Source organism: Arvicanthis niloticus, chromosome 12, assembly GCF_011762505.2.
Source record: "Arvicanthis niloticus isolate mArvNil1 chromosome 12, mArvNil1.pat.X, whole genome shotgun sequence".
In the NCBI taxonomy this organism is placed as follows: Eukaryota; Metazoa; Chordata; class Mammalia; order Rodentia; family Muridae; genus Arvicanthis; species Arvicanthis niloticus.
The window spans coordinates 2,897,103-2,909,341 of record NC_047669.1 but is presented as its reverse complement, the minus strand read 5'-3'; the positions used below and the strand labels follow the sequence as shown (position 1 = coordinate 2,909,341).

The 12,239-nt window shown below is 44.8% G+C and overlaps 1 protein-coding gene across 2 annotated transcripts in view; it reads left to right on the top strand.

Annotated features, from left to right (window-relative positions):
* Window positions 1-11,618, top strand: part of Ube2l3 (ubiquitin conjugating enzyme E2 L3) — a 45,327-nt gene extending 33,709 nt beyond the window's left edge. For both annotated transcript variants that reach the window (XM_034515059.2, XM_076942536.1), the window contains exons 3-4: window positions 3,614-3,800; window positions 9,409-11,618. In XM_034515059.2, coding sequence (XP_034370950.1) covers window positions 3,614-3,800; window positions 9,409-9,563 — 342 coding nt within the window. In that variant the 3' untranslated portion in view covers window positions 9,564-11,618. The remainder of the gene's footprint in view (window positions 1-3,613; window positions 3,801-9,408) is intronic.
* The last annotated feature ends 621 nt before the right edge of the window (window positions 11,619-12,239 follow it).

Below are 12,239 nucleotides of genomic sequence, written 5' to 3'. Positions count from 1 at the left end.
GCCTGGATCTAAATTTAGCTGGGCAGGAGCTTGCCCCCAAACCCCTTAATCTGTTATCTCCTAGAACATAGGATTCTTTTCCATTTCACTTCCTGGTGCCCCTTTAATACTTGAACAGTATAATTTTATATTTTTCCTTTCTAAGCTTGCCATGCTTTTTCAAAATGCTCTTCATGAGACTTAACCAGAGAACAAAATCTCCGATGGGTGTTTTTGAGCCGTCCTTTGTCAGTACAGTTAATCTGAGTCTCTTCACCTGAGCCTCAGACTCTTCAGACAAGGGCAAAAAGTAGCCGCAGTCTTCACCAAAATACCACAGGAACCGTCTCTAGGTCACATACTGAAATTCTTCTCTGAAACCTCTTGGGCCAGATCTGCACAGTTCAAATCACTCTCATCAACAAAGTCTTTGATATTCCAACTAGGATGGCCCATGAAACCCCACTTAAAGCATTCCATGGCTTTCCAAATCCAAAGTCCTAAAGTCTACATTGTTCCAAACAAAAGCATGGTCAGGCCTATCACAGCAGTGCCCTAGTCCCTGGTACTAACTTCTGTCTTAGGGTTTTACTGCTATGAACAGACACCATGACCAAGGCAAGTCTTGAACAACATGTATTTGGGGCTAGCTTACAGGTTCAGAGGTTCAGTCCATTATCATCAAGGTAGGAGCATAGTGGCATCATCTAGGCAGGCACAGTACAGGCAGAGCTGAGAGTTCTACATCTTCATCTGGAGGCTGCTAGCTGAGTACTGACTTCAAGGCAGCTCGGGTGAGGGTGTGTCACTCATAGTGACACACCTACTCCAACAGGGCCACACCTCCTAATATTGCCACTCCCTGGGCCTTGCATATGCAAACCATCACAAGCATTGAGCAGAGCACCAGTTTCAAAGCCTACCATCACTTAGTATGCTCTTTATGGGGTTATTTGTTCTGGTAGCTCTGTTCATAAAAAAAGACAAAATACTCTAAAAGTAAAACTTGTCTGGTGAAGAACTCTCGGTATTTTGTAGTAAGGAAATGGAACCATTGGGAATAGAGAACACACTGGAAAACAGGGAGGCAGAGTTATGATGTTGGATAAGAACTTTGCACCAAAGTGTGCCTTGAGGAAGTGAGGGTAAGTATCTGAGTGTTACCTCTCCACCATCAACACAGTTCCCCTAAAAATAAGGTAAACACATGAAGCTTTAGCACCATGTGTGAATATCATGAAGCCTTTTTATAGTTTCTCCTCCAATCTGCAAATTATGGGCCTAGAAGTATGAAGTTTGACTGGTGGCCCCTCAGGATAGATCCTTGAGTTAAGTGTACTTGCTGTGCAGCCTGATCAAGAACTGAGTTCAGTCTCTGCTGGGAGGAGGTGGGATGAAGTAGGGTTGCCACTGAGCTCCTGGATGTCTTACAAACCAAAGAGGCCAGATATGAAGGAAAGCAGTACAGATGGAGGGTTCCTTAGTTCTGGAGGCAGGGAGGAAAGGCCAAAGAGTTCATTTTGGGGACCTTGAGACCGTCGCAGGGTAGGAGAGAATTGACAGGTTCTCTGCTGATCTCTGAATGCATATAGTGGCACATGCTGGCACACACACAATTTAAAAAGTTATCTCTGGGAAGAAAAGAAGAGAAAACCAAATGTAAAATAGCAATAACAACAAAATCTTAACTCACAAATGAAGATGTACAGGCAAAGCTTGGTGATGCACACCTGCACTTCCAGGCACTGAGAAGGCTGCGGCTGGAAGGATACTTGAGCCTAGTATTTTGAGCGTAGTATTTCCTGGGCCTGGGCCTTCTTTTCTTTTAAGAATGAGACAGGGTAAGGTACTTGTGACATTAACTAAGGCTAGACATGGTGGTGTAGGCCTATAATTGCAGGGCTCAGGAAAAAGAGAAATATTGTTAAGTTCAAACATACTCTTGCAACACGAGCCAACAATAGTGTTCTTTGCTCTTTTTTTATCTGGACAGAAACCTACCCAGAGATGTCTGTCGTAGGGTTATTTATGATTATCAAGATGTCCAGACAAATACCATTTAGCACTACATACATGAGCTACATACATATGTATGTACATGCATAATATACATATACATATGCATGTATGTATATAATAATATATACATATATGTATATATACACACATGTATATTATATATATTATATACATGCATGCATATTATGGAAGAAGCCACTCAGAAACCTACTATCTACATTTATTCAGACTACTGTTAAAAAAAAAATGCCGTCAAAGGTGTGGCGTATAAGCAACAAAAACATTTCTCCTGGTACCAGAGAGAAGCTGAGAAGTCTTAGTTCAAGTAATTGACAGACACAGTGTTTGATGGTTCTTAGTTTTTTGGTTAGAGAAAAGGATATTTTTGCCCTGTAGGTCTCTCTTTCCTAAGGGCCCCTGTCTAGATGTGACTGGCATCGATGAGTGGGTGTGTGTGCTATGTTGCTGCCAGGGACTGAACCTCTGCCACCGAACTACACTTTTAGCCCTGATGATTTAGTTTTGTTGTTTTCAATTTTTATTTATTATTAGTTTAGTATGTGTGTGAGAGAGGGAGAAAATAGGAGGCGTATTTGCTGCAGTACACAGACTTCTGTGGAATCAGTTTTCTCTTTCTGCCATATGGTTTCAAGGCTCTAACTCAGGTTGTCATGTTTGTGTTGCCAGTACTTTTATTCACTGAGCCAATGCTGATGCTTTTAATGGGTGAATTTGGGGAGGACACACACATTCAGATTATAGCATCTTTATAATAGATGATTCGAGTTCTTTGTATAACTATGCAAAGCTGATAAAATGTATAACTTCCAGTGAGAAACCTACTGTGAACTATGGCCTCAGGGTGATAAAGAAGTGAGTGTAGGTTCACGGATGGTGACATTTCACCTTCTTAATGGAGGATGATGATAGTGAGGGAATATTGGGACTCTGGGATTTTTTCAGTACTTTCAGCTTTACTAAAATCTACTCTAAAAAAGATTAAAAACAGTCTACCTATCTCATTTACATGTTTCTGCTGCCATGAAGAGACACTGTGAGCGAGGCAGTTTATATAGAAGGAGAGATGTATTGGGGCTTGTAGTTCTAGGGAGTGCGTCTGTGACCATCGCAGGTGCAGCAAGCAGGCAGGGAGGGCGCTGGGGCAGCAGCTGAGAGCTTACACCTGATCCACAAGAACTGGGCAGAGAGAGCGAGAGAGAACTAGGAATGGCATGGGCTTTTGGAAACTCCAAGCCCTTCCTCAGTGACACACTTTCTCCAACAAGGCTGCTCCTCCAGATCCTTCCCCCGGCAGTTCCACCAACTTCATACCAAGCATTCAAACATGAGCTATTAGAGGCCTTGCCATTCAGACTATCATACTACTAGAAGAATCGTGAGGCTGTAATAATACTATTATGACATTGATCTCAGACCTTTTCACAGTTCACTGAGCATCTTAGCTGGAAATCCTGGTTGGTTGTTGGATTACCTTTTTGGTAGAGGGCTTCAGTTGATTATTTGGTAATGATTAATGAATAGTTAAAGCAGCCCTGGCTTAGCCATAGTTATGTGAGCTGTGGTATGTTCATTGTTCCCCCTCCTTTTCTTTTAGGACAACCCTCCATATGATAAGGGAGCCTTCAGAATTGAAATCAACTTTCCAGCAGAGTATCCATTCAAACCACCCAAGATCACATTTAAAACAAAGATCTACCACCCTAACATCGATGAGAAGGGGCAGGTGTGTCTGCCAGTAATTAGTGCTGAAAACTGGAAGCCAGCCACCAAGACTGACCAAGGTGAGGCATGTACCTTTTTCCCCCCTGCCTTAGATAGAGCTCTTTTTTGGAAATACTGCTTTGAGATGGGAGCTTGAAGGTTCTCTGTCAGACAGAGTTGAGAAAAGTACTGCTGTAACAACTCTAGTGCTGTAGTGAAGAAGTGCTGCTGAGATAGACCTCACAGTCCCGTAGGGCTGCCTGGTCTCAGTTGGCGTGTTGACTGTGTAGAGGCCTGGGCCCCCGAAGGTGCAAAAAGACGTGGTAGTGCCTAATAGAGAGAGTCAGCACCTGTAGTCAGCCTGGCCGAAAGCCAGCTAACAGGAGGTGTAAGCCAAGGACTGTAGTTCCATTAGAAGGTTTGGGTTCAAGACAAGATATACACTCAGATTTGGGGAGCATTTCTGTGACTTAGGTAGGTACAGTGTCTGTAACTTGTTAAAAGTAGGTGTGGCCGTGGCTCATTCTCAGAAAAGGATCTGATTCTGTGTCGTCATTGTTCTTTCACAAATCCAGAGGCCTTACTGAGTTGTTATCCCGTCTGGGGAGAAGTGCCTCTGCACCAGGCCCTCTGGCACTGGTCACAGTTGAGTTTCCTGAGAACTGACGACATGAAGACTCACAGGAGCTGGGTGCACATGCTTCACCTCCTCCTAGCCCTCCTTTATCCTCATGTCTGCGTATACAGCCCCACACTACTGTTCAGGTTGGGGTGCTTCCCTCCCTCCAAAGAGCCACATAGGTTAGAGTAGTTTCTATTCTTTTGTAAATATACTTATTGGCTATAAGAATTTCATGCAGTGTGGTGGTGGCACACACCTTTAATCCTAGCACTAAGGAAGCAGATTTTTGTGGGTTCCAGGACAGCCTAAAGAGAGAGTTCTAAGAATCCAGGACTACACAGAAAAATGTTGTCTTTCAAAGTTTGGCTTTTGTTTGTTTGTTTTGTTTTGTTTTTTTTTCCATTTCAGGTATAGTGTTAGAATTACTGTTTTTGTGATTTGGGAAAGCTTAGGGCTTCTTCCTAGAAAATGAATTACTTGTTTTTGTAACATGGCTTTGATTATGATATCTTGGTCAATAATAGCACTTGATGGCTTATTCTCCTGTTTCTGTTAAACTGTGGCTGTATTATTTGGGTGTTTGTTTGTTTTTGTTTTTGGAGACAGGGTTTCTCTGTGTAGCCCTGATTGTCCTGGAACTCACTCTGTAGACCAGGCTGGCCTCGAACTCAGAAATCTGCCTGCCTCTGCCTTCTAAGTGCTGGGATTAAAGGCGTGCGCCACCACTGCCCGGCCTGTGGCTGTATTATAATCATCATTGAAACTTAAGTGGTTTATGGCTGCAGAGATGGTTCACTGGATGTTGTTCCTGAGAACCGGGGTTCAGCTCCCCAGAACCCATACAGTAGAGTTCTGTGACTCTAGTTCCAGGATATCTAATGTCCTCTTCTGGCCTTCGAGGGCACCAACCAGGCTTGCATAGACATACATGCTAATATATATTACAGTTAGTTAGTCCATTAGTTAATTAATTAAAGATAAAACTAGCTTAAAGTAGCAGTTTATTGCTCTTTCTGTAGAGTGTCTGTCTCAAACAGGGATGGTCATTCTTGGGGCTATCCAGGTACTCTTATTGTGGGGTAAATTGTCCCACTTGTCATCACTCACATGGGTGGCAGTTGGTGCTGGCTAGGCACTGGCTCTCCTTGTGCTGCTTATTCTCCATGAAGAGGACTGGACCTCATAGCAGTGGAGGAGCTCTAGGATGAAAGCAGAAGCAACTCAGTGTAGTGCTGCTACTGTTACCGTGTCCTTTCTAGATTCTGTTGATCAAACAAGTACATCCTTAGGCAGGGTATTCAGGTTGGTAGAGGTGGGTGCATAGGCAGAGGAGGGGGCCACTGGCACCAAGTTCCCTTACTCTCTCTACATGTTTGCCTGAATGTATATTTGTGCAGCATGCACATGCAATCTGAGGAGCTCGGTTGGCATCAGGTCTCCTGACTGGAGTTACAAATGCTTGTGAGATGCCACGTGAGTGCCCCGTCTCTACATACTTAAGCGCCGGTTATGTGGTACTTTTGTGTTCACTGTTGGTGTTTGTCTGGTCTTGTTTCCTGACTGTTGTGTAGCAGTCACCATCCTATATCACTTTCCCTTTTAATGTCTTGCAGTTCTGCATTTCCTAAAGCCGTGAAGTGAGCGTGACACTTGTTCTGCATAGCATCTGCTTGTAGATTTCTTCTGCCCGTGTCCTTAGGAATATTTCCATTGATGATTCCTTTCAGATAATGTCATGGTGCTTGTGGTGTGTGTGGGTGTTTTGCCTTCATGTATGTGTGTATGTGTACCCACTGCATGCTCATTATCTAGGGAGCCCAGAAGAAGGTGTTAAATTCCCTGAAACTGAGCTGCTCACAGTTGTGAGCTGCCATGTGGGTGCTGAGAATTGAACCCAGATCCTCTGGAGGAGCAGCCTGTGGTTTTTTTTTTTTTTTTTGGTTTTGTTGTTGTTGTTGTTGTTTGAGACAGGATTTCTCTGTGTAGCCCTGGCTGTCCTGGAACTCACTCTGTAGACCAGGCTGGCCTCAAACTCAGAAATCCTCCTGCCTCTGCCTCGCCAAGTGCTGAAATTAAAGGCGTGCGCCACCACTGCCCGGCGCAGTCTGTGTTCTTAACCACTGAGCCATCGTCTCAGCAGTGGCACAAAGGCATGTTTTATTAAACAGGTATGGAAAATAAAAATGATAAGATTGGTAGCTGATGAGATGGCTCAACAGTTAAGTTCACCAGAGAACTGAAGTTTAATTCCAAACACATATATGCTGGCTAGCAGCCATCTTTAACTACAGTTGCAGATGATCCAATAACCTCTGTAGCATCCACGGACACTGTATACACCCAGGGCTCAGACAAAACATCCACACAGGTAAAATAAAAATAGATGTTAAAGAAAAGATTGTAGACATAAGTTAAAGTGCTCTTAGAGTAGGAGCTGGAGAGATGCCTCACAGTGAGTGGGCAAACAGCCACGTGTGAACATGAAGATACACACCCCCGCACACACGTACACATACATGCAATAACCTAGGCATAATGGGGAGAAAATGCTCCTGTGACCCAGCAGGTCAACTTTTAGTTGAATATGCTCCCTAAAAATGAAAGCATGGATTCACACAAACATCTTAAACATTACATTCGTGTGTGTGTGTGTGTGTGTGTGTGTGTGTGTGTGTGTGTGTGTGTGTGTAGGACAATTTGAGGAAGTCAGTTCTTTCCTTCTCCCACATGAATGCTTAGGTTGTGAAACTTGGAGGCGAGAACTCCTATCTGCCAAGGATCCCTCTGTCCTGAAACACTTGTATTACTGTTCACTGCGGTTCTACCCATGCTAGGGCTGAGGGAGAAGCAACTCAGATTACTGGATAGACATAATGTGGGACCTAGTCTACCTTCTGTTTGTGTGACAGAAACATGACCAAAAGCAACTTGGGGAGGAAAGAGTTTATTTCAGCTTACAGTCCATCATGAAGGGCAAGTCAGGTGTGGTGGCGCACACTTTTAATCCCCGTACCCTAGAGGCAGAAGCAGGTGGATCTCTGGGTTGAGGACAGCCAAGACTACACAAAGAAACCATCTTAAAAAATAAAAAGAACAGAAGTAGAGACGACGGAATGGTAGTGTTTACTGGCTTGTTCCTTTGGCTTGCTCAGCTGTCTTATATATCCTGTCCAGGGTGGCTCCGCCTACAATGGCTGGGCCCTTCCGCATCAGCTCCGAGTCAAGGGAGTGCTCTCTATAGAGCCAGTCTACTAGAGGCATTTTCTCCACATTTTCTTCCCGGATGACCCTGGCCTATTATCAGTGTGACCAAAGACAAAAGTGATATTTCCACACAGTGACACACTGTTACACCATAAAAAATAATGAATTATGGATTCATGGTAGAAGATGTACACACTTGAAAAATAGGATGTTATATGAAATAATTACTCCCATAAAACAACATGGTGGTGTGATTCTGTATACAGCTCGTGGATTGTGAATATGTGGCCCAATTTGGCCTTGAACTATGGGCCCTTGTCTTACGTTTTTAAGTGGTGTAATTTCAGCGGTGACGGCAGCACATTTACTTACAGCTTATGAATTTGGGAATCTGTATACTTTGTAACTTCTCAGTCATTACACATTTCTGTGCTAAGTCCTGTTTCTATAGTTCTTCTGAGCTGGGCTCACTGATGACAGACAGGTGCACTTCATATGCTTTTCCCCCTCATGGTTAGAAATGCTATAACTGAGTAGAGTGCATCATACCACCACTAACTACCTGGAGAAGTGGCCCTATGTATAAACACATATAAAGGTGAATAAGCCTACTGTCTGCAGAGCACAAGAGAATGGGACCGACTGGAGCCAGGAGGTCCAGATGTTCTGGACTGTCTAGAAGACGGTCTGTGCTAGTCTTATTTTCAGTTTTGAACGAGTGAATTTATTAAGTATCTAGCAAGCCAAAGTAAAAGAATAAATCGTGCTGGGTGTGGTGGCATATACCTTTAGTCCCAGAACTAAAGGTGTTGGGGGCAGAGGCAAGGGGCTCTTTATAATCAAGAGTAGCCAGGCTTACTTAGTAAGCTCCCAGCCAGCCATGCTACATAGTGAGACCCTCTCAGAAAATCAAGGAAGAGAGGCTAGATACTGTGCCACCTGCATGGGCAGGGCTGCTTTAAAGGTGGTCAGTTGGAGTCTGCCCAAGAGAAGCTTGGGCAGAGCAGAGTCTCTTCAGGGGAGACTTTCATATAAAAACAAATTGCACATAGAAAGAGCTTGAGCACAACAGAAACTGACGGGAAGTTGGCGTATCAACTGGAGTTCCTAGTTAGGCGTTCTCTCGACGACTGAGCTTCCTGCTTGCACCTCTCCCCACTGCAGGTGTTTTATATTGTGAGGTAAACGGTGGCGACTTCATGTTGGGGATAACTCACCTTCTAGCTGTTTTCAAGGCACCGTCTGTTTACTCCTAAGGGTTTTTTTGTTGTTCTCTACTTGCTGTCACTGAGTTGGGGGCATAGTATTTGTCCTCAAATAAGAGACCTTGGAGGACACCTGATGAAATCATGCTTGGTTCTTAAATTGGAGGGACAGGCAACCCCTCTTCCAGAGGCAGCTTCTCAGTGAGCCAAAACAACATATGACAGTTTACCAGTAGAATGTACATCCCACCAAGGTCCAGGCCCGAAGGTTTTTCTGAGGCTGGGATCATTGAGCACTGGCTGTTTGTTAGCTGTACTCTGTCTCTCCTGACTACAGATGGGATGGTTGAGTTCTGGTGGTCAGAATCTCCAATAAACAGAAGGCCACTTTGTCTTTAAAGCACATTTGTAGGCATGAGACATAGCTAACTTGGTACAGAGCCAGCCTTGCATGTATAAAGCCCTGATTCCATAAAACCAGATATGGTGGCATTGGGTTATAACCCCCAAACTCAGGAGGGTCAGGAATTCAAGAAATTGTAATTTCTAACAACAAGTCAGAAAAAGGGAGCAAGCTGGGTTTGAGTCAGTGTAGAGGTTGCAGTTTCGCTATTGGAGTTCGTTCTAACCCCTAATGCCTTATCTTTCTCTTTGCAGTAATCCAGTCCCTCATAGCACTGGTGAATGACCCCCAGCCTGAGCACCCACTCCGGGCTGACCTAGCTGAAGAATACTCTAAGGACCGTAAAAAATTCTGTAAGAATGCTGAAGAGTTTACAAAGAAATATGGGGAAAAGCGACCTGTGGACTAAAATCTGCCATGAGTGATTCCAGCAAGTTTGAGCAGAGACCCCGAGCAGTGCATTCAGACACCCCGCAAAGCAGGACTCTGTGGAAATTGACACGTGCCACCAACTGGCGTCTGCTTGTGGCAATTACTAACTTTCTACAGTTTTCTTAATCAAAAGTGGTCTAGGTAACCTGTAAAGAAGGATTAAAGAATTCACATGTTCTAGTTCTGCTTGCTTTGTTTTAAAAATCACTGCTTTAGTCTACTTCAAAAGAATGAATGGCATTTCTTTTCTTGCCCAAATTTACTCAAAGTTGCAGTTAGCCCAGAAGGTTTAATGAAAAAGGTTGTGGTTTCCTCCCCTCCCCCTTCGAGTCCCACTTCCACACCAAGCCCCCGGCTTCCCACACAGGCCTCGGCAGCACTGCTGACTTTGTTCTGTGCCACACCGCCTGTGGGAATTAATAACTCAAGTCCCCCATACCAGCTTATTGATGTCTTTAAAAAATTATAAAACAGTATCAATACCCTGCCCCAAAGGAACATTCATGCAAAGGGAAGCCGTCTTTACATAAAATCTTAGCAAAGGGTTTTCACAGTAATAGACTCGACAGACAGGCCCCTTGGTCCATATCTGTGGTCAGGCTGTGCTGGGTCTTTGTAGGGAACCCTATTATACCAGGTTTGTGGTGACCTTGGAGGGAAGGTCTGCCAGCAGAGAATACAGTGCACTTGTGTGATGACTTTCTCTCCAGAAAGGCTGACAGCAGTCCTTCCTGCAGCTGTGGTAGAAGACCTGGTCATCACATACAAAGCAAAAAAGCCAGAATATTGTTTTGAAATTTCAGCTTCTCTACCACCAAGCTCTGAGAGAATGTGCCATGGAGCTCCCACTCCTCGGCACAGCAGGCCACCACTGCCTCCCTCACGGTTTACCCTTGGCAGGGTCAGCCATGGTGGCCTCTGCCTCTTCCTCAGAGCAGCTGCTGGGGCAGCCCAGGAACAGGATGGCTTTTCCCCTCCCTTTGGACTCAAAGCCTTTCCAGTCAAGCTCCACTTGAAACTCACTCAATAATATCCTTTCAATGTGTTTTTATATTGTTTTGATTGCTTTTTTTTTTTGTAGAAATAAAATTTGAGCTTAGAATTTATCATCAAATGAACTCTGTCAAGATTTGAATGTTAATGTTTTTTCAAGGGAAGTGGGACTGTCCTTAAAGCAGTAGTGACTCCCTGAGGAAGCTGACGGCCTGACTGCCTGTGCTCACCAACTCACTTCTGCTACTAGGGGTCTAGATCCTGTGGAGAAGACTGCCTCAAAAAAACCCTTGCTTTCTGCTCTAACCTTAGTTCTGTAACTTTGGGGCTACCTAGACTCACAGACTTGGAAGACAGCTTGTCCTCTCAGGCAGTGTAACACTATTGGTTTTCCAAGTGTTTGGCTGCTGTGGTGCATACATGAACTGTGCTTTAGTTCTAGGTATGCATGGGGCAGGTTTCTGGAGACTTCCTTATGCCCAGGATGGTCAGAGCCCTGGGCCTGTGTTCTACGTCTGTCTCTTCATTGGCAGAAAAGTGACAATGGATTTTCTTTCACTCACATTCAGATTTGTAATAAAATTCCAAACTCTGTCAGAATTGTCCAAACCAACCACCATTTTGTTGATGTTGCTTTTCTGAATCTAGAGATAGTCCAGCTGTCTCACTGCTTAGCTCTGCCTGCCTGTTACCCCTCACTGCTCTCTGCTCACCATGGGAGGGTACTCTTAGGCCAGCAGCCCCTCGAAGGGACTCAGCCCCGGCAGCAGAGGCCTGGCTTAGAGTCACTGGTGGCCCTCTGGGCTTGCATGCCCTGTCCTTTCCAGCCCTGCCTTGAGCAGGCTTTTAGCAAGCTGGCAGGGAGACCTGTGGAGCAGCCCGCCACCCACGCCTGACCCAAGCTGGCTCAGGAATTCACATCCCCCTGGTTCCTTTTAGTGCCCGGACCTCGTCCTGCTCTTTCCACAATGGCAGAGAATAGGCTTTCTAAGATGCTGTGACCCCATTCTGTCCTTAATAAAAATGTTCTCAGACACTAGATTGGGTGTATGGGTTTCTTTGGGGATGGGCATTGCTGGGGGCCTATTTGGAGTCTACAGTGACTGGGCTTCTGATCTTTCCTCCACTTCTCAGCCTCTAAAAGAGGCATGCAGGTGGTTCTGTCTGTTAAGTAGGAGTAGATGGGGGAGTCAACACTGGGAAAATCTCAGAGATCTTATAGATATCAAGGAGACTGACATGTCACTTCCATCCTTGTAGCCCCAAGAAAGTATGAACTTCATATAGCAAAGTCGAGACGAACAAGTCAAGAAGAGGTTTGATGAAGGTCTCAGAACTCAAGACTAATGTATCTTAAGCCATTTCCTTGAATCATGGTCCTATCTGGAGACTCACTAGGGTCTCCAGGTAGCTACTGCTAAGGTACTACAGCAGTAGCCTCAGTTGAGCATAGCACTAACCAGGCCTGTGACGTGGGCACCAGATGTAATCAGGTGTAGCTCCTCAGTTGTGTCTGCAGATCCTGTGGGAATACCTCCTGACTTCATTTTACCTTTGCTTCCAGACACTCCTGGGGCACTGCTGGCTTTGAACTCCCAATCATACTCCTTCCTGAGCCCACTTCACCATCCCTCCCTATCATGTTTCAAGTGAGTATGTA